Below are 22883 nucleotides of genomic sequence, written 5' to 3'. Positions count from 1 at the left end.
GGTTGAGTTGCATAAAAATAGAAAATTTCAGCAACAACTTTTACTCATTACAAAATTGTTTCAGCATTCCCAGATAACTTCTGAATCCTACATTTTTATCTTAAGTTTCTCAATAATAGGACATTAGGAAATATTCTGAATTCATGGTTGAATTGTATGGTAAAAATTTCTCATTAGATGTTTCCCCAATCTGATATTCCTGATATGAGCTACAGCCAAAGGTTTTTTCACTTTTAGGATTGGCATAACACTGTTGAAGGAATTCAAAGTCACTAAAGATGTTCCTTTATTCATTACACAGAAATGTTTTGTACAATGTAAAACCTCACGTATATTACAAATTTTGTTATTTTTCATTTTTATATTACTGAATAACTTCCCCAGCAAAAATTATGTTATTCCCCTAGCATCCCCTCCTCCTCATAAAGACATTCCCCTCAGATTTTGTGTTATAAGAGTTATTCCTACTTTAAGTTTTTCTTATGCACACAAAGGTTGGAGCTCAGCTGAAATCTACAGTTAGGTACAGACAGTGACCCTTCAAGCATAGTACAATCATGTTGTTTTAGGAAAAATTGTAAATAAAGGCATTTCTACAGTGATTACATTTACATAGATTAATTTGTTCATTTATTTAAAGGCTAGATTTGTGGCTAATGACCCCTGCATATTCATAATATTTTTAGTGTGAGTTTTTGCATGTCATCTACGAGCAGAACAATGAGTGAGTAAAGGTTTTCCCACATGGGTGACATTTGTATGTTTCCTCTCCAGTGCGCATTCTCTCATATTGTCTAAAGTTGGAAGACTGACTAAAGGCTCTACTACATAGATGGCAGCCACGTAGTTTCTCTCTGGTGTAGTTTTCTCAGGCTTTCTAATATGAGAACTATTAGTGAAGTCTTTCCCACATACATGACATTCATATGGTTTCTCTCCGGTGTGGGTACTCTTATGTTGTCGAAGGGTAGAATAGGGACTGAAGGCTTTCCCACAGAGATGACATTCGTATGTTTTCTCTCCACTGTGAATTCTCTCATGTTTTCTAAGTGTAGAACACTGACTGAAGGCTTTTCCACATAGATGGCAACCGTAAGGTTTCTCCCCAGTGTGAGTTCTGTCATGTCGTCTAAGGTTGGAAGACTGACTGAAGGCTTTCCCACATACGAGGCAGGCATATGGTTTCTGTCCAGTATGAATTCTTTCATGTTGCCTGAGCTTGGATGATTGACTGAAGGCTTTCCCACAAATATGGCAGGCATATGGTTTCTCTCCAGTGTGAGTTCTCTCATGCTGCCTAAGAACATAACTTCTTCCGAAGTCTTTCCCACATATATGACAGTCAAATGATTTATTTCTAGGGTGAATGTGCTTATGTTGGTTAAAGGATGAGTGGTCACTGAGGGCTTTTCGAAATTGTTTGCTGATGTAGGGTTTCTTTCCTGTGTGAGCTGATACATACTGAGTCAACGTGGAACTGTGAATGAAATTTTCTTCCAAATCATTACATTCAAATTGATTCTTTCCAGTGTGAGAAATCTGATGTTAGGAAGGAAAGGAGAAAACTGTTAAAGGTTTGCCCGTATATATTTATTCATCATTTCTCTATACACGAATAATAGACTAATTATTTAGTGAGTTTCTCCTTATTTTCACATTAGTTACAAAAATATTGTTATTGTGTTACCTTCATAGAGTTTCTCTTTTGTATTACCACAACTGCAGAACTAAATTATTTTGAAGACTTCCTTACATTTGAAAGACTAGATACATAAGCCACATTTAGGCAATCACCCTTTTATAAATCCCAGGTTATGGTTTTGAGCTAAGGTTAATTTTTTCCTAAAGTGAAACTTTCTAAAATTTTAGGCTGGGATAGTTCTTAATCACAACTTTAATTATAGGCAGGAAATTGTGCTGACTTCCTAAATTATTCTATCCCAGGTTTATATTTGGATGACCAGGATTCATATGCATGAAGCGTACCTTTGACAGGATGATGGATGTATCCTTCCTGGAGATATGTTGCATGGACATCAGTTCTTGTTTTTTAAGGTCACTTTCCATATCTAAAATAATTTTTAAAAGATACCCATTGTTACAGTGGAATTAATAGAACGAAAAATATGAAAATGAAAAATATGCCCCAATGACCACATTGTCACTTAATGGGGAAAAATGTATAATTAAGTTATAATCTAAGACATAGAATTTTTTAGGATATTGACAACTATAGTATTTTCAGATTAAAGTAAGGGGGAAAAATGAAGACTGGATATTGGGAAGGTAAAGAGAGAGAAAATCTTCAAGAGGATGACCAGGACAAAGGACATTATGTGGAAGTTTAACTTGAACAGGTACATTAAAATGTCTTTACCCTAGGCCAAAGACAATGAGATGAAAAGAGACAGAGAAGTCCATGAAGTAATGAAGTCACTTGAGGAAATGTTTCCTTAAAGCCTTTGCCTACATGTCAGAGAATATCATTCATTTAAGGAATTCTTCAGATGATATTTCCAAGGACCTGCTCATTCATTGAGGCCCCTTGCCATACTAAAGCACAGGTTCCCGAACTCACTTGGACTCTGGCCATGGAGAAATCCTAATCTTTCTCTCCATAGTTCCTCTCCTTGCTCCAACTGGGAAGTCACATCTGATTTACAGAGCTGATACCCTGTTTATGGGAAAGAGAAACAAAGATTTTGAGTTCTGGGCTGCAAACAGTCCATGACCAAGTCCAGGGTAGGCTATGAAGTAGAGTAAGATAAACACTGAAGGTTAGCACAGGAAAATATACTTTCCACAGTGGATATTGACCTGTGAAGGATGACTTTGGTTTGGGGTAATTTGTTACTCTACTTTCCATGGAGAAGTCTTTTTCTGTTGTTGTGGTTGTTGGAAGATCATAACTAGAGAAGTATGTAGCTCCGATACTGTTTCTCAAAAGGCTGCAGAGCAATCTGTGGTGTCTATTATACAGACAATTCCTGAAGCACATGGGCAATCTGTACCACAATCACAATAACCAGAACAATAAAATGGTAGTCATGATTAAAAAAAAACAAACCAGCAAAGGGATGATGACATTGTGCCAGAAGTCATTAGGGACCTCAGGTTCTTGATGTACATGACCAGTATCCTCAGTTTTTTCATACCAGGAGAAATTATGTTTCTACGTTGATTGAACAGGATTTTTAAAAAATATCCAATGAGAGAAGAGGATGTGGCTCAAGTGACAGGGCTTCCGCCTACCATATGGGAAGACCCAGGTTTGATCCCTGGGGCCTCCTGGTGAAAAAGAAGAAAAAGCATGTCTGCACAGTGCGCCAGTGCCTGCGTGGCGAGTTGAGTGCCCACACAGTGAGCCAAGTGCCCACGTGGTGAGCTGAGTGCCCACGTGATGAGCTGACTGCCCATGTGAATGCCCGTGTGGTGAGCCAATGCCCATGCAGCGAGCAAGTGCCTGCATGGTGAGCTGAGTGCCCATGTGAGTGCCAGTGTGGTGAGCTGAGTGCTCATGTGAGTGCCCACACAGCAAGCCAAGTGCCAAGTGGTGAGCCAATGCCCATGCAAGTGAAACGCACAGCAAGATGACAATGCAACAAAAGAGAGACAAAGGGGAGAGTCAAGGAGAAGTGCAGCAGAGACCAGGAAATGAGGTGGTGAAATTGACAAGGAACCTTTCCACATCAGAGCAGAGGTTCCCAGGGTTGAATCCCGGTGAATCCTAGAGGAGAAAGATGAAAATAGAAGACAAAAAGAGAGACAGATACAGAAGATCACACAGCGAATGGACACAGACAGCAAAAACAGGGTGGGGGAGGGGGAGGGAAGAATAAAATACATATATCCAATAAATAGAAGCTCCATCAGAACAATCTAAGATCTATGTGGAAAAAGAAATATTTGTTATTGTACTACTGTCTTCTAAACTCACCACAGTCCCTAAAGCATAATAATTAGTGAGAGAATATTTAGTCCATTGATTTATCAATTGTAATACTATTCCTGGATTATTTGGCCCTATTGTGATTGTTGGGATTGAATAGGAACAAAGACATGAAATTTTCGACAGGAGGATTATATTACACTGCTACAACAAATGAGATATAAGTAAAAACTGAAGGAACAAATTTCTTTCAGATAATTCTAAGTGTTATTAAAGACTTGGCGTGAAGATTGGTGTGGCAAATAGGGAGGCTGTTCTAGATATTTCTTGAATAGATAATGGATAGATTATATAAATAATTAAATACATACATAAATGGAATTTTGATAGACTCACCAAGGAAAACAAGATGATTGATATTCTCCAGCATGACATCTCTGAACAGCTTTCTCTGGGTTGTGTTCAGGAGGGCCCACTCTTCACGTGTGAAGTCTATAGCTAAATCTTTGAAGGTCACTGATTCCTATAACAACATGGACATGCTGTTTCAGACAAGGCCGCCCCTACCAATGTCAAGAGTAGGACGGTTAAGATTACACATTGAAGACGGGAGGAGCTGCAGGTATAAAAAGCTGAAACTGTTTCAAGTTCATTAATATCATTCTCAGTGCTAACCAGGCATCTATCTCTCTTACAGAGAAACACACATTTTGAACACATATAATTTTATTATAAGGCAATATCACAAGAATTGTATGTGATACAATCTTGAAAGTTCCCCACATACTGGTAATTATGACTTTCAGATGGGGGTTATAAAATTTGTACTTGAGTATATTCAGAAATAGAACACTTTTCACCACCAATTTCAAATACATCTATGGACAGATTACAATACAAGAAACATCCATAATCTGACTTTTTTTTTTCTTTTTCTTTTAAATGTTACATTAAAAAAATATAAGTGGTCGCCATATACCCCCCCGCTCCTCTCACATCAACAACGTCTTTCATCATCATGGCACATACATTGCATTTAGTGAATACATTTTGGAGCACTGCTGCACCACATGGATAATGGTTTACATGGTAGTTTACACTCTTCCCCAGTCCACCCAGTGGGCCATGGCAGGACATACAATGTCCAGCATCTGTCCCTGCAGTACCACCCAGGACAACTCCAAGTCCTGAAAATGCCCCCACATCATCTCTCTTCTTTCCTCTCCCTACCCTCAGCTGCTACCATGCCTACTTTCTCCTCATCACTGCTACAATTTTGTCCATTATTAATCACAATAGTTCCATAGTAGATTATCAGTAAATCCACTCTAATCCATACTCTATTCCTCCATCCTGTGGACCCTGGGATGATGATGTCCACTCCACCTCTATATCGAGAGGGGGCTTAGATTCCATATGGATGATGGATACAATCCTGCTTGCAGTTGTAGGCACTCTTGGCTCCCTGGTGTGGTAGGTGACCTTCATCTTCCTGTTAGCTGGCCAGAAACCATGACTATGGTTAAATTACTCCATTTACTATCTTCAATGTCCCCATCTATGAAATGATTTAACAAACTCTCAAGAGTTCTAAAATTTCCAATGAATTGTGGTATAAAGTGCCTCCTAAATAACCACACTCATAAAATATAAGTGATAGATCTAATATTTATTAAAAGAGCAGAAATAAAAACTTGAAGCAACACTCTGCAGATCAACTTCATAGAGAAGTTAGGATCAGTAGGTTCTTCCTCTTTCAACTCTGCAGACTTCAAGTGTTCATTACAAGACATGAGGGTAAACAGTTCCAAAGCGCACGCCAGGGCTCCTGAGAGCGCTGTAGTGAAGTACGGTCGGAGCCAGACTTCCTCCTGCACTTAATTTTCTCTTGGACCTCCAAATGCCTATTTTCATTGTCTCTCTTGTATCTCTGTTTAAGGATAAAATTAACCTCTTTATTGGTTTTGGTTTCTCCAGTTCCTCAAAAAATTTCACAGGGCCATAAATTTTATTCTCATTGCTATATTCCTTCTCCTGTATGCACTGTCTAAATTAAGGTCTTCCATTTGGATACCTCCTAGTCATAGCTTCCACTTATCAAAATTATACAAAGGTTATTTTCAAAGAGAGAAAATTGGTGACTAGGGACTATACAGCAATGAGAATTTTAAACATCTTTTCAAAATATGCAAATATATTTCACCAAATTTACTACTTAAAAAATAAATTATTTTTCATTGCCTTTTTGGCCTACCAATTTTTTCTGTGCTCCTGGACAATGCATGTCCTTCACCCCAGCACCTGTAATATTGGACTGAACTCACCTGATGACATATCTGCCTCCTTGTTGGACTGCTGAGCTCTTTAAAAATCACTAATATGGTAAATGAGTCAATCACTTCTCCACCCAGACCATAGGCTGCATGAGGAAAATATATCCTTTCACATATCTTCTGTGAATACACAGGATTAATGGAAGCTGGAACAAATTAGTGTAAATATTGGAAAGGAGATTATTTCTTACTCCCTGGGCACCATGATTATCCATCCCAGAGTCCTGCAGAAACTTAAGTGGATCTCAGATCAGTGAATATTTTGAGTATATATATATAACAATGAGGTCAACAGGAGAAATATGCTCATATTCTGGCAGATGTGTAATTTCAGTAAAAATAGCAATTCCTTTCTCACCAGCGGTTGCATTGTCAATATTTCAGCCATTAAGGGTCTTCCTCTGGTTTTTCACACTCAGGCCAAGCACAAAGTAGGCAATGCTGACAAAAGAGAAAGAAACCATGAGACTCAAGTCTTGTCCACTTATCCAGATCACCTCTCCTAGATACCCATTCACCTGGTAGTATTTCCAAAGTTAATCAAGAAAAGCATACAATGTACTCCAAGAGAAATATGGGGAGGATTCTCATCTTTCACTGTCAAATGTAAGAAACTATGGTTATTATTCATAATTAAGAAAACATCAATATGGATATTTTACAAAAATGAACATGAAACCATTGAGTTTTATAAATTAATCCCTCCCTGATTCCAAAACACAGGAATCCCTAATTCATGTCACACATAGAATTTGGTCTCTACTTGCGGGAAAACACTCAGAAATTTTTCAGGTTAATTATTCTCTGTTTATATGCTAGCATTGGTTCTCTAAAATCCATTCCAACCCTCTGAACCCCCATGCGCTTCTCACTTTAGTGCCCCTAAATCTGCCCCTGCCCTTCTGAATACTTTTGCCCTAAATCATCTTGATTTCCCCACATGCAATTTCTAGAAATATTACTCCTTCAACTTTCAACCCTGACTTTTAGATCTTTCATCCACAGATCTGTATACCATTCCTGCAAATGAAAGGCTTATTTCATTCACAGGGATCATTATTACCTATCCACTAAAACTGGACCTTAAAGTACCCTGTGTATCAAAAAGCAGCAGGGAATAGTTTCAGGAAAATGGTGCCGAAGTATGTAGGCAGAGCCTGACATTCTCATAAAAAAGATGGAAAGAAGGCTGAGACCTAAAGGAGCTTGCTTTGGGTATATATAGAACAGGAAGGTGTCTGAGTCATCTAGGAGGATACTAGAAAGATAAAGAAGCCAAAGGAAAACTGAGTTGCTCACCCCGTGGATGGAAACAGCACATATACCCCACCCTTGGGGCAAGCAGCCTAAGTGGAACCCCTGGCTGGATGCTGCCAAAAGACTGGAAGGGGGTGTTCCCTGGGAGGAAGAGGGGTCTGACGGAAGGTGAAGAGTTGCTTCTTGGTGTTGAGTTTGGTCAGGTGAGCCCCCTTTAAATCTAGGAAGGAGCCCTGACCTGACAGGGAAAGGGGAGGGAGGATCTGCTCAGGTAGGCTGTCATGCCTAGCCCCCCTGGGAGAGACAGGGACTAGATTAGAGAGGGGGTGAGGACAGGTGCCAATCAGCCGGACTCTAGCAAACTGCAGAAGTCTAAACCGCCTGGGGAAAAGGGGGCAGCTAGCTTTCTAAAACCTAATTTAACCCAAGGAGACAATTTAGCTCAGTGGAGGAATTCCCACTTTGCATTTAAGAGACCCCTGGTTCAATTGCCTGGTCTTCTTAGAGAAGTGATCAAGACAGTGATGTACCAGGTTATCAGGCATCTCGCTGATAGGCAACATATACACTTGTTTTTTTTGTTTTGTTTTAGTTTCTTGGATCTGTTATTGTTTTTAAAAAGGTTCCTTTTTTTTCTTTCCCTTATTTTACTTGCTAAAACCCGGTACATCACTTGCAGTGGGCAGGCTGCAGGGTGACTGGCTGATGAACACTAGCAGCCTGAGAAGCTCCTCCTGGGCCTAGGAGGGAAGGCTGTTTTTCCTTAGTTATTATTATTATTTTATAGTTGCTTCTTTGTTGTGTTTCCCCTTTCTTTATTTACCCCATTTTTTCTTTTACCAATTTTTTCCTACTTACTTGTATCTTTTTTTTCCTCATTTTTATATCTCCTGTTTTCTTTTATTCTACCTCTTTTTGCTAGGTCTTCGACATTTTTTGTTTTAATTTCTCTTTTTTTATGTTTTCTTTTTTTTTTACTTTTTCTTTTTTCCTTTCTCATCATTCAAGCCTTTTAATTCATTTTATGTTTTCTCTATTTTGCTTCTCATTTCCTTTCTATTACACTTTTATGATTCTTATTTTTCTGTATTTCTTATGATTTTTACTCATTAATTATTTATTTTCCTAGCTCCTCTTCTATATTTTTATTATTATTATTACTATTATTCTCTTCTTATCTCTTTCCTTTTCTCTGGTCCTAATTTTTTTTTTCCCCAAAGGAACACAGACAACAGCAAGGAAACAGAATAAGAGGAACAAAGTGTCAAAATGAAACTGTACCATGCACATAAAAACAACAACAAAGTAAAACCCTAGAGTAGAAAGAGAAGCTAACCAACCAAGTAAGCCCATCAAGATAAATACATGCCTAGACACCAACAATAAATTACAAGCTATATTAAGAAACAGGAAAAAATGACCTAATCTAATGAACAAACTAAAAACAGGAAGAGATGCAGAATGTGGAACAACTAATAAAGGATGTTTAAACAAATATGAATCAACTTAATGAAGTGAAGGAAGAGATTAAGGATATTAAGAAGACACTGTGAGAATATACTGAAGAATTTGTAAAGATATGTAAAAAGATAATGGTGATGAATGGCACAATGCAAGAAATCAAAAATACACTGGAAGCACAAAACAGCAGATTTGAACAGGCAGTGGAAATAATCAGTGATGTAGATGACAGTACATCTGAAATCAGATAGACAGTAGAACAGATAGATAAAAAGATAGAAAAAATCCAGCAGGGACTTAGGGACTTGAATTACAACATGAAACACATGAAGATACACATTATTGGCATCCCAGAAAAAGAAGAGAAGAGAAAAGGGGGCATAAGGAGTGTTGGAGGAAGTAATAGCTGAAAATTTCCCAACTGTAAAGAGGGACATGGATATACATGTCCAGGAAGTACAGTGCACCCCAAACAGTATAAATCCTAACAGGCCTACCCCAAGACAAATACTTTTCAAAATGTCCAATACTCAAGTAAAAGATAGAATACTGAAAGCAGCAAGAGAAAAGAGATCCATCACATACAAGGGAAGCTCAATAAAATTAAGTACTGATTTTTAACCTGAAACCATAGAGGCAAGAAGGCAGTGGTATGATATAGATGCTATAAGAAAATCTTCCAGCCAAGGATTCTCTATCCAGTAAAGCTGGCATTCAAAAATGATGGAGAGGGAAACGGACTTTGGCCCAGTGGTTAGGGCGTCCGTCTACCATATGGGAGGCCCGCGGTTCAAACCCCGGGCCTCCTTGACCCATGTGGAGCTGGCCATGCCCAGTGCTGATGCGCGCAAGGAGTACCGTGCCACGCAAGGGTGTCCCCCGCGTGGGGGAGCCCCACGCGCAAGGAGTGCGCCCGTGAGGAAAAGCCGCCCAGCGCGAAAAGAAAGAGCAGCCTGCCCAGGAATTGCGCCGCCCACACTTTCCGTGCCGCTGACGACAACAGAAGCGAACAAAGAAACAAGACGCAGCAAATAGACACCAAGAACAGACAACCAGGGGAGGGGGGGAAATTAAATAAATAAATCTTAAAAAAAAAAAAAATGATGGAGAGTTCAAAATATTCACAGATAAACAGAAATTAAGAGAGTTTGTCAATAAGAAACCTGTCCTTCAAGAAATACAAAAAACCTCTTACAAAAGACCAGCTGTGTGGTGACAGAGTCCTGCCAGAACAGCACCTGCAGGGTGGGAGGTGTCTGGACATCGATCTGGTGAGACTGTAGCAGAAGTGGTGTTTGCTCAAGGTAGAACTGCGGGTTTTTAGGGTTTTTAACACTGAACTCGGAAGCTGTGGGAAGGTAAATCCCTTCCCCCTAGGGCTAAAAGCTGTGGCGTTCTCTGAGAACTCCCAGTTGTGGGGTGGAGTTTCCAAGCCCCATTTACCAAATGCGTGAATCCCAAGGCTGTGTCCCCTGAACCCCCGCGGCCCACGTTTCACAGACCTACATACCCCGAGTCCACATTCTCCTGGGCCTCTGTTTCCCAAGCCCAGCACTCCCAGAAACCCCGCGTTGCCCTACCCCTCTGGTTGCGGGCTAACTCTGGGAATGGGAGAGTTTAGGTGGGAGGTGCCGAGGGGCCAAGGAGTGCAGGTTCAATTTTCTGGTCCCCCCCCCCTTTATTGAGTTTGGAGGAGCATATCAGCTGACTTGGGGAGATCCTAGGAAGAGAGGAGAGGCAAATCTGGTGAAAGAGCACCAATTTACCTAAAAGCCCTGGGATAGGAAAATTGGTCTGGAAGAAGGTGGAGTCAGAAAATTAACCAGCCCCCTTGTAGCACACCGAAGGGAAAGGGACAGTAGGGTGTGCTTTACAGGCTTTCAATAGTATATTTAGGGTTCCTGGCAAGGGGTAGGTGCTCTCTCAATAACTTAAGAGTCAGTATTTTCTCAGGTGAGTTGGTTCACCAGGGACCAATTTGGATTTCCTATGGGAGCCCTCACGCAGCCTTCCTGCTGTGCTGGGAGAGAGGGACGTAAGGAAGGGAGAAAGGGGGAAGGTCGGACTCCTAAGCAGTTTATTCAACTGCAAAGAGGATTCTTTGCCTGATGGCTTGTCTGGTCTTTTTTGTTGGTTTGTTTTCTTGTTTTTTCTTCCTCTTTATCCCTACCACCGCCCCCCCTTTTTTTTCTTTTTCTTCCTCTGCATTTTTTTTTCCTTCTTTCTTTTTCCTCTTTTTTCTTTTTTTATATTAGTGCTGCTGGCAACATTTCTTATTTGCTGTACTTCCTCATCCTCAATTTTCTTTTTTCTGTGTGTACTGATTTTGGCTACCAATGCTACCCCTTTCCTTTATATCATTCTCTCCAACATCATTTATTGTTTCTCTTACATTCCACCTCTCTGTTTTGTCCCCAATGTTTCTGACTTTTTATCTCTAATATCTCTAATCTGTTTTCTATCATTTATTCTCTTTATATTATTGTCCTCTCTTTTCTGTTTCCATCTCTTCTGACTACACTGACCTTTTAGTTCAGTATATTCTTCCCCACATTCAGTTTAATATCTCATTACAGGGACTCCCCTTTTTTATGGTTATAACTATGCACAGCCTACATGAGTTCCATATCCATTCTCCTAGATCTCACATGGCTTTTCTGCTAACTTTCGCTATCAATACTACTATTATATTTTTCTTTTCTTACCCCTTTTGCTTTCTCTTGACCTATATTTTCCTTCAAGCAAATACACAAAATAAGAAATGAGAAGGGTGATATCACTACTGACCCCACTGAAATAAAGACTATTATAAAAGGATACTTTGAAAAACTATATTCCAGCAAGACAGACAATTTAGAGGAAATGGACAAGTTCCTAGAAACACATAAGCAGTCTACATTGACAAAAGAAGAAGTCGATGATCTCAACAAACCAATCACAAGGAAAGAGATAGAATCAATCATTAAAAACTTCCCAACTAAGAAGAGCCCTGGGCCAGATGGCTTCACAGGTGAATTCTACCAAACATTTTGGAAAGAAATAACTCCAATTTTGCTTTAACTCTTCCAAAAAGCTGAAATAGAAGGAACATTGCCTAATTCATTTTATGATACCAACATGACCATAATACTGAAGCCAAACAAAGACACCACAAGAAAGTAAAATTACAGACCAATTTCTCTAATGAACCTAGATGCAAAAATCCTCAACAAAATACTTGCTAATTGTATTCAACAACACATTAAACAAATTATACACCACGACCAAGTGGGCTTGATTCCTGGTATGCAAGGATGGTTCAACATAAGAAAATCAAATAATGTAATACACCACATAAAGAGATTGAAGGAAAAAAATCACATGATCATATCTATAGATGCAGAAAAAGCATTTGACAAAATACAGCACACTTTCTTGATAAAAACACTGCAAAAGATAGGAATAGAAGGAAACTTTCTGAACATAATAAAGAGTATATATGAAAAACTCACAGCTAACATCATTTACAAAGGTGAAATCCTAAAATCTTTCTCTCTAAGATCACGAACAAGACAAGGATGCCCACTATGACCTCTTCTACTTAACATTGTGCTAGAAGTACTTGCTCGAGAACTGAGGCAAGAAAAAGATATAAAAGGAATCCAAATAGGAAAGGAAGAAGTGAACATTTCACTATTTGCAGATGACATAACCCTATACAGAGAAAGCCCTGGGAAGTCTACAACAAAGCTTCTATTACTTATAAGTGAGTTCAGTAAAACTGCAGGGTATAAGATCAATGCACAAAAATCAGTAGCATTTCTGTACACTGATGATGAGCAATCTGAGGAGGAAATAAAAAACTAAATACCATTTACAATAGTAAATAAAAAAATCAAATACCTAGGAATAAATTTAACCAAAGATGTAAAAGACTTATACGCAGAAAACTACATAAAACTGTTCAAGGAAATCAAGGAAAACCTAAACAAATGGAAGAATATTCACTGTTCACGAACAGGAAGACTAAATATTATTAAGATGTCTATCCTGCCAAAATGGATCTACACATTCAATGCAATCCCAATAAAAATCAATACAGCATTTTTTACTGAATTAGAAAAACTAACTATGAAATTTATTTGGAAAGGAAAGAGGCCCTGAATAGCCAAAGACATTGAAAAAGAAAAATAGAACTGGAGGAATCTCACTATCAGACTTCAAAACATACTACAAAGCTACAGTACTGAAAATGGCATGGTATTGGCACAAGGATAGACACACTGACCAATGGAATTGAAATTGAGAGTTCTGATATAGATCCTCATATACACAGTCATCTGATATTCGACAGGCCATCAAGCCCACTCAACTGGGAGAGAATGGCCTCTTCAACAAATGGTGTCTAGAGAATTGGATATCCATATGCAAAAGAAGAAAAGAGGATTACCATCTCACGCTTTATATAAAAATCAATTCTAGATGGAGCAAAGACCTAAATAATAGAGCCAAGACCATAAAGACCTTGGAAAACAATGTAGGGAATCAACTACAGGATCTTGTAATAGGCAATGGCTTCGTGAACTTCACACCAAAAGCATGAGCAGCAAAAGAACAAAGAGATAAATGGGACTTCCTCAAAATTAAAGCCTTCTGCACCTCAAAGGAGTGTGTCATCAAAGTGAAAAGAGAGCCTACTCAATGGGAGAAAATATTTGGTAACCATATATCTGATAGGAGACCTATATCCTACATATATAAAGAATGCCTATATCTTGAAAATAAAAAGACAACCCAGTTAAAAAATGGGAAAAAGATTTGAACAGACACTTCTCCAAAGAAGATATACAAATGGCTAAAAAGCACAAGAAAAAATGCTCAAAATCACTAGCTATTAGGGAAATGCAAATCAAAACAACAATGAGATACCATCTTACTCCCATAAGACTGGCAGCTATCAAAAAATCACAAGACTACAAGTGCTGGAGAGGATGTGGAGGAATGGGAACACACATCCACTGCTGGTGGGAATGCAGAAGGAGCCAGCCATTCTGGAGGACTGTTTGGCGGTTTCTCAAAAAACTCGCTATAGATTTGCCATATGACCCAGCTCTTCCACTGCTGGTTATATATCCAGCCGATCTGAAAATAAGGACACAAACTGATATATGTACACCAATGTTCATAGCAGCATTATACACTATTGCCAAAAGTTGGAATCAACCCAAATGCCCACTGATGGATGAATGGATAAATAAAATGTGGTGTATACATACATTGGAATACTACGAAGCTATAAGAAGGAGTACAGTACAAACACATGTGATAACATGGATGAATCTTGAGGACTTTATGTTGAGTGAAGGAAGCCAGGCATTGAAGGACAAATACTACACAATCTCTCTGATATGAAACAAGCAAACCAAGCTGTCTCAGAGAGCTAAAGACTAGAAGATAGGCTTAAAGGAATTTAGGGGGAAGAGGAAGGTTGTTAGCTAATGCCTACATGGGTGAAGTCTATGATAAGCTGGAGATAAGTATTTGTACAGGGAAGGGATAAGATGGGGGCATAGGGGCAACTTTGGGTGGGGTTTTGTGGGCTTGATGGGTTTAGGGTTGGGAGGATGGGTCAAATGACCCAAGGAATTGTGGGGAGGGCTGGGGGGAACCGCTGAATATGGGAGAATGTCAGGTATATGGTTGAAACTATACTGTTGAGAAAACTCTTTAGAAAATATAATAAGGAAAGATTACGTGTTTAAGGTCCTTGGGGGGGGGGGCATCTGGTACAGGGGCAAGCTTCTAGGGAGTAAGTGAGTGCTCATTTTGTCAGTGTTATATCATTGGGTGGAGACCCATACAATGAGTGTGAAAGTGTACCCACAATCTGGGGAGACCTGATGTTCCCAAAGAGAAGGAATTGTGTCTCTCAAGAGGATCGCTGGCTCCCAATTAGTTAGGGGAGTCTAGTATGTTAAGCCCTCAGCATTGTTACAGTATCTATAAATCTGGTTCCTCAGGTAGTGAAGATTGTCACAGTGTGCCCTGACAGGAGGGGGAGAGAGGTATAGCATGGATGGTAGCAGGGCAACTGGGGGGCAATGGAAGTGCTCCACAAGATCATGCAATGATGGACATGTCAACTTACATCTAAAGTGTATAAAAGTCTATCAACTAAAATGTAAAGTATAATATAAAACATAAGGAAACTGAAAATATAGAAATTTGTACAGTCTAAAATATAAACAATAATGTAAACCAAAATGGAACCATGTTTGATAGCTATGTTTCAAAATTTGTACATCAGCTGCAGCAAATATAACATGAACGTGTAAAGAGATCATTGCTTGGGAAATGGGAAAAGGGTTTGAGGTTGGATATCTGGGAGTCCCCTGTATTGTGCATGTGAATTACTATGATCTGAAACTTTTCTGAACACAAAATTAAAAATTAGAAGAAAAAAAAAGAAGAAGAAAGGATGTAGACACTAAGGAAGAAATGAAAGTGCCTTGCCACTGTACATACAGGGCAACACCTATTACAGTGATGAAAGGCAAAAAGTTAGAAACAAATCTTTGTAATATATTTCATTTTATTAATACACCAATTTATTTTTACTTTATTTTAGTATTTCTAAATTACTGCGTGTTCTATTTCTAAACTTTAAACCCATCACTGTATTTCAATTTCCTATTAATTAAATTTGGCAATATATTAAGATTCATTGTTAAAGAAGTTTTGGACCACAGAGAGGTTCAACTATGGCAGGGGAGGAATGCTGGTGTGGAGTGTTATTGATGCTGGGTACATGGGTGGGTGGTAGTTCACCAGGGCATGTATATAGGGTACATAAATATGTTAGGATATATGTTGGGTACTTTTACAGTAGTTACAGTTACAAACATCAGCTGAAGGAGCGCTGAGTTCCCACCCAGGGGAGCTCTGTCCCATTCCCCAATGGAACAACAATTATCCTCCAAGTGCAAAGGCAAAGACCACCAAGGAAGGATGGTCCAATAATGAGCCCTTGATACTGACGACTATGCTTAGGAGCTTGTGTGCCTTAAATATAAACTAGGTCTAGAGCTGTAGGGTGCCTAAGAGTTACCTCCTGAGAGCCTCCATGTTGCTCAGATGTGGCCATGAAGCAAAACTCAGTATTGTAAATGCATCACCTTCTCTGCAACGTGGGACATGACTCCTGGGGAAGAGCTTCCCTGACGCCAAGGCATTAGTACCAATCACTAACTGGAGAAGCAACTAGAAAGAGACCACGAATAAAAGGGTCAACTCAGATCAGCAGAATATCTCAATCTACATGTTAGATCAAGTGTTAAAAATTGCTCTTTGACTTTGAATAAAAGGGGGAAATGGCAAAGACAAATGAGTTGATATGGCTGAGAGTCTTCCAAAAAGAGTTGGAGTCATCATAAGGGTCACGCTTACGCACAACGCAGTGGGATCCCAGAAAAAGCCCAAGTAGATAAAACCCTAGATACTGGTTCTCCTGAAAGCTATGAAGAGCCACAGGGTATACAGTCATGGCAGATGGATTTGAAGCTCTGTGCCATGTCATAGGGCCTTACTTTGGAATTTGTGCTCCTGAGTGTGATGGAGCTGGACTCAGATGTGACTTTTCTACACATGCCTCTTCTGTTACTTTTACTGAACCTGTAGTTGGTACTAAGGATGGTCCATACTCAGGAGACTTGAATCTCTGGACTGCCCATGTGCCAGCTGGACCCTGAGGCTCAGCAGAGTGGCGACTCCTACTCCCTGGTTCATTGGTCTTACCCAGGTCAGCTAACAGGGAGGTGAAGATGGTCAACCACCACACCAGGGAATCAAGAGTGCCTACAACTATAAGCAGATGAACTGTATCCATCATCCTTGTGGAATCTAAGCCCCCTTTTGATCTAGAGGTGGAGAGGACATCACCATCCCAGGGTCCACAGAATGGAGGAATAAAATATGGACTAGAGTGGACTTACTAATATTCTACTATAAAACTATTGTGATGAGTAATAGAAGACATTTTAGCATCGAGGCGGAGAAAGTGGCCACAGTAGTTGCTGAGGGCAGGGAGAGGGTAGAAGAGATGTGATGTGGGGCATTCTTGGGATTTTGAGTTGTCCTTAATGATACTGCTAGGTCAGATGCTGGACTTTATATATCCTGCCATAACCCACTGAAGGTACTGGGGGACAGTGCGAACTACAGGGTAAATTATTATCTGTGTAGTGCAGCAGTGCCCCAAAATGTGTTCACCAAGTGCGAGGAGTGTGCCACAATGATGAAGGAGGTTGTTGCTGTGGGAGGAATGAGGTGGGGGGGTATACAGGAACGTCTTATATTTTTTAGTGTAACTTTTTTTGTGATGTATGTATCTTCAAAAAATACAATTTACAAAAATGATGTGGTGGAGGATGGGGAGTGGGTTATATGGGAACCTCTTATGGTTTTTGTTTTTTATGTTTTTTAATGTAACATTCCTTGTGATCTATTAACTTTAATTAAAAACAATTAAAATTTTAAAAAATTTAAAGGTAAAATAGTAAAATAAAATACAAAAAAATACAAAAGAAGTTCTGCAGTTTAAAAGGAAAAAACAGGAGAAAGAGAGTTGGAGGTGACTGTAAGAATAACCAACAAGATAAAAGAGAAATTAAAAAAAATATGGCATACATAAACCTAAAGAAAATATGGCTAATGTTATGACAGTAATAACATTGAATGTTAATGGATTAAACTCTCTAAACAAGAGACACAGATTGGCAGAATGGATAAGGAAATAAGACCCATCTCAAGGCTGTCTATAAGAAACTCACCTTAGACCCAAGGACACAAGAAGTCTAAAAGTGAATGGTTAGAAAACAATTTTACATATAAACAATACCTATAAAGGGTGGGTGTAGCTATAATAATATTGGGCAAATATTGGACTAATATTAGATTTTAAATGCAAAACTATTGCAAGAGACAAAGGACACTATGTATTAATAAAAGGGGTAATCTATAAAGAAGAAGGAACAGTCATAAACATTTATGCACCTCACCAGGATGCCTCAAAACACATAAAGCAAACACTGAGAAAACTAAGTGGAGAAATATTAATAGATGCATCTATTAATGGGAGACTTTAATATACCATTATCACCATTAGACTAAGCATTTCAACAGACAATCGATAAAGAAACAAAGACCTTGAATGAGACATTAGAGGATCTGGACCTAATAAACATTTACACAACATTACACCCAGACACAGCGGGATATACATTTTTCTTGAGGTCACATGGACCATTGTCCAGGACAGACCAGAAGCTACACAACAGAACAACTCTCACTGAATTCAGAAAGCTAGAAATTATACAAAGTAATTTTTCTGACCACAATGGAACAAAGCTGGGAATCAATAAGTGGCAGAGAAGCAAATTAGGCACAAAAATATGAAAGTTAAACAACACACTCTTAGACAATCAGTGGGTCAAGCAAGAAATTGCAAAAGAAATCAATAACTATCTTAAAACAAATGAAAACAACAACAGATCATATCAAAACCTACAGGATGCAGCAAAAGCTGTACTGAGATGGAAATTCATATCCATAAGTACCTATACTAAAAAAGAACAGCTAAAATCAAAGAACTAATTGCACACCTGGAGAAATTAGAAATCCACTAGGAAAAATGAAGTGAAAAGTTGGTTCTTTGAGAAGATTAATAAAATTGACAAACCCTTAGCTAAATTAACAAAGAAAAAAAGAGAAGATACAAATATATAAAATAAGAAATGAGGAAGGGGACATCACCACTGACTCCACAGAAATAGAATATCATAAGAGGATACTTCGAAAAATTGTGTGCCAACATGGATAATTTAGAGGAAATGGGAAAATTCCTAGAAACATACAAGGAGCTTACTCAATGACCAATCAAAGTAACAGGATTGAATTAGTCATCAAAAATCTCTCAACTAAGAGTCCAGGACCAGGGGCCTTCACAGGTGAATTCTACCAAACATTCTGTAAAGAACTAATATCAATCCTGCTTGAACTCTTCAAAAAAAAAAAAGAAGTGGGAAGGAGATGCCGCAAGATAGCAGCAGAGTAAGGAGATCCAAGAGTCAGCTCCTGCTACTGGGTGTTAGTAAACACACAGAGGTATCTGGAGCTAGCACTTGTTTGGGGGTTCCAGCAGGCCAGAAGGGCATCCTGCCACATTCTTCAAGGAATGGAAAGAGGAGACTGCCCATCAGCAAAGAAGATTCTTAAGTAGAGCACTCCACGCCATGGAGGCTGGTGGCCATCCTAAACTGGAGGCACAAGCCGCTTTGGCAGTTGTTCCACAGCTGGAACTGAAAGCTCCACTTCCCAAAAATGTGGGAGGGAGAGATTGTTGGGTACCAATTTCGGCTACTGATGAGTAAATTCAGCAGGTTAAAGTATTATAATCCTGAGAACAGCTAAAGTTTGGGCCTGTCCAAGTCAGAAAAAGGTGAGGAGCCACTATCTTAACTCCATGCCTGGCATTAGGGGAAGCAGGGCAGACTGAAAATCACAGTGCTGGTGAGGACTGGCTTCTTTCCACTCAGGTTGGGTTGCAGCTCTAGATTAGGCCCCAATGCCACTTCCAGCAGGAAGGAAGCTCTGGGGACCTGCACCAGCCTCTCTGGGAAATTACCAACCAAGCTGTGGAGGCTGGTATTATTCTACTTTGGCGGCACAAGCCACCCCAGGAGCTATTCTGTGGCTGGAATTGGAAGATCCATTTCCCCAAAACAGGAAAACAGGGAAGGAGGAGACAGTTGACTGCTGATTTCAGCTATAGATTGAGAGACCTGGCTGGCTAAGATATAACCCTGGGAACAGCTGGGGTGTGAATCAGCCCAAGTTGGAAAGAGGCTGGTGGCTGTCATTTTGACTCTACCCCCAGCAGGACGGGATGCTGGGCTGACTGAAAAGCACAGTAATGGTAAGAACTGGTTTCTTTCACCCAGATTGGCCTGCAGGCCTTGCCTAGGCTTCAGCCCTGCCTCTGGCAGGGAGGGGGCTGGCAGGCCCTGAACCATCCTATCCAGGTAACTGCAGGTAACTTTGGCTGACACAGACTGAAAATCAGAAATCTAATGGGACAACTGCGGTCATCTTGGAGCTGAACGGTGTAGACTGCTGCCCACACCTGCAGCTCCATCCCTGCTCCATGCAGGAGAAAGGGGCATGAAGCTTTATCAGTCTCTCTGGGCAACTATAGTCCAGGCCTGCACAACTTGGATTATTCCACACAGCTGCGACTCTGTCCTTACCCCTGGCAAAGGAGAAAGTTGGAAGACGCTTCATTGGTCCTTGGTTCAATGAGGGCAGCTTGAGCCTCCACAGCTTACAGCACCAACTACATGCTTGGCTCCTACTATACAACCAGCAAGGGAGAAAGGATAGGAAGCCCTAAACTAAAGAGAAACTGCACCCAGAATAAATGCTCTAGGAGCCAGATGCCAAGACACCAACAAAAAATTACAATCCACACCAAGAAACAGGAAGCTATGGCCCAGTTAAAGGAACAAGATAAGCCTCCAGATGACATAAAGGAGTTGAGACAACTAATCACAGATGTTCAAACAAATCTTAATAAATTCAATGAGATACCTAAAGAGATTAAGGATATTAAGAAGACAATGGATAAGCACAAATAATGTGAACGCATACATAGAAAAACAGATCTTATGGGAATGAAAGGTGCAATAAATGAAATTAAAAAAACATTGGAACCATATATTAGCAGGTTTAAAAAGGCAGAAGAAAGGATTAGTTAGCTTGAAAAATGGCCTCTGAAAGAGAACATACAAAAGAACAGATGGGGAAGCGAACTTGGCTCAACGGATACAGCATCCACCTACCACATGGGAGGTCTGAGGTTCAAACCTAGGACCTCCTTGACCCGTATGGAGCTGGCCCATGCACAGTGCTAATGTGTGTAAGGAGCGCCGTGCCATGGCATGGGGGAGCCCCACGCACAAGGAGTGCATCCCGTAAGGACAGCTGCCCAGCACGAAAGAAAGTCCAGCCTGCCCAAGAGTGGCGCCACACACACGGAGAGCTGACACAGCAAGATGATGCAACAAAAAGAGACAGATTCCCAGTGCTGCTGACAAGAATAGAAGCAGACAAGGAAGAACACACAGCAAATGGACACAGAGAACAGACAACTGGGGGAAGGGGAAGGGGAGAGAACTGAAATTTTAAAACTCTTAAAAAAAAAAAAAAGAACAGATAGAGAAAATAATGGAAAAAACTGAACAAGGTCTCAGGGAACTAAATGACAGCAAAAGTCGTGCAAACATATGTGTCATGGGTGTCCCAGAAGGAAAAGTGATGGGAAAAGGGAGAGAAGGAATATTTGAAGAAATAATGGTAGGAAATTTCCCAACCCTATTGAAGGACATAGATATCCCTGTCCTAGAAGCACAATGTACTCCCATCCAAAAAAATCTGAGTAGACCAACTCCAAGACACAAACTCATTAGAATGTCAAATGCCAAAGACAAAGAAAGAATTCTGAGAGCAGCAAGAGAAAAGCAATGCATAACATATAAGGGATACTCAATAAGATTAAGTGCTGGTTTCTCACCAGAAACCATGGAGGCAAGAAGACAGTGGCTTGATATATTTAAGATACTACAAGAGAAAAACTTCCAGACAAGAATCTTATATCCAGCAAGACTGTCTTTTAAAAATGAGGGTGCGATTAGAATACTCACAGATAAACAGAAACTGAGAGAATTTCTAAGCAAGAGAGCAGATTTTCAGGAAATATTAAAGGGTGTGGTAGAGCCTGAAAAGAAAAGACAGGAGAGAGAGGCCCGGAAAAGAGTCTAGAAATGAGGATTACGTTAATAAAATAACTAAAAATGTCAAAAGAGTGGTGAAAATAAAATATGACAGACAAAACTCAAATAGGAATAAACTTAACCAACGATGTAAAGCACTTATATTCAGAAAACTGCAACTCGATGTTAAAAGAAATAAAAAAAGGCTGAAATAACTGGAAGAGCATTCAATGTTCTTGAATTGGAAGGCTAAATATCATTAAGATGTCAGTTCTACTCCAATTGATATACAGATTCAATGCAATCCCAATAAAAATTCCATAAGCATTTAAAAAAAAAAAAGAAGAAATGATCATCAAATTTATTTGTAAGGGTTAGGGGTCCTGAACAGCCATGAACATCATAAAAAGGAAAAGCAAACCTCTTCAGACTTTAAATCATATTACCTAGCTATAGTGATAAAAATAGCATGGAACTGGCATAAAGACAGACATACAGACCAATGGAACCAAATTTATGGTTCAGAAACAGACCCTCAGATGTATGGTCAAGTGAATTTTGACTAGCCTGTCAAACCCATACAGCTCAGGCAGAAAAATCCATTCAACAAATGGCACTGAAAGAATTGGATATCCTTAGCTGAAAGAAGGAGAGGACCCCTATCTCACACCTTATTCAAAAATTAACTTCAAGTGGATCAAAACCCTAAAAATAAAAATAACCATAAAATTCTAGAAGAAATTTTAGGAAAATATCTTCAAGACCTGGTGGCAGGTGGTGGATTCTTAAAGGAGATAAGAGGAGGATTGAGATGGACTACTGATATTTAATGTATGTCAAACTTTTAATTTGCTTTACTGTAAAAGTGCGAAAATGTATAGAGTGAATGGTAACACATAGTACCAGCTAATTTATAAATGGGAATGTAACTGAAAATGGTAGTCTAGGTATATAAATGCCAAGTGACAGAATGCTAGAGAATAATCTAGGAACTGAATTGCACAGTAAACCAGGATGTGGATGAGAAGTATCATTGATGGCACAGATGCAATGGTGTCCTTTGTCAGCTAGAGCAAATGTACATCACTACTGCAGGGTGTTGGGAATGTGGAGAAGTATGGAAAAATATAGCTGGAGTGA

The 22883-nt window shown here is 39.5% G+C and overlaps 1 protein-coding gene across 6 annotated transcripts in view; it reads right to left on the bottom strand.

Moving 5' to 3' along the window:
- Window positions 1–262: 262 nt before the first annotated feature.
- Window positions 263–22883, bottom strand: part of LOC101422619 (zinc finger protein 705A-like) — a 32297-nt gene continuing 9676 nt past the window's right edge. For 2 of the 6 annotated variants that reach the window (XM_012520954.3, XM_004481814.3), the window contains 5 exons: window positions 6581–6663; window positions 4286–4412; window positions 2579–2674; window positions 1987–2069; window positions 263–1539 (listed from right to left, as the gene is read on the bottom strand). In XM_012520954.3, coding sequence (XP_012376408.2) covers window positions 703–1539; window positions 1987–2069; window positions 2579–2674; window positions 4286–4412; window positions 6581–6610 — 1173 coding nt within the window. In that variant the 5' untranslated portion in view covers window positions 6611–6663 and the 3' untranslated portion in view covers window positions 263–702. Of the gene's footprint in view, window positions 1540–1986; window positions 2070–2578; window positions 2675–2817; window positions 3728–4285; window positions 4453–6580; window positions 6664–16027; window positions 16180–22883 lie in introns of those variants that run through there. The other 4 variants (XM_058292418.1, XM_058292417.2, XM_071213555.1 and 1 more) reach the window with 4 other exon arrangements.

This window comes from Dasypus novemcinctus (genome assembly GCF_030445035.2).
Source record: "Dasypus novemcinctus isolate mDasNov1 chromosome 8 unlocalized genomic scaffold, mDasNov1.1.hap2 SUPER_8_unloc_2, whole genome shotgun sequence".
Taxonomy (NCBI): Eukaryota; Metazoa; Chordata; class Mammalia; order Cingulata; family Dasypodidae; genus Dasypus; species Dasypus novemcinctus.
This window is presented reverse-complemented; position numbering and strand designations above follow the sequence as displayed.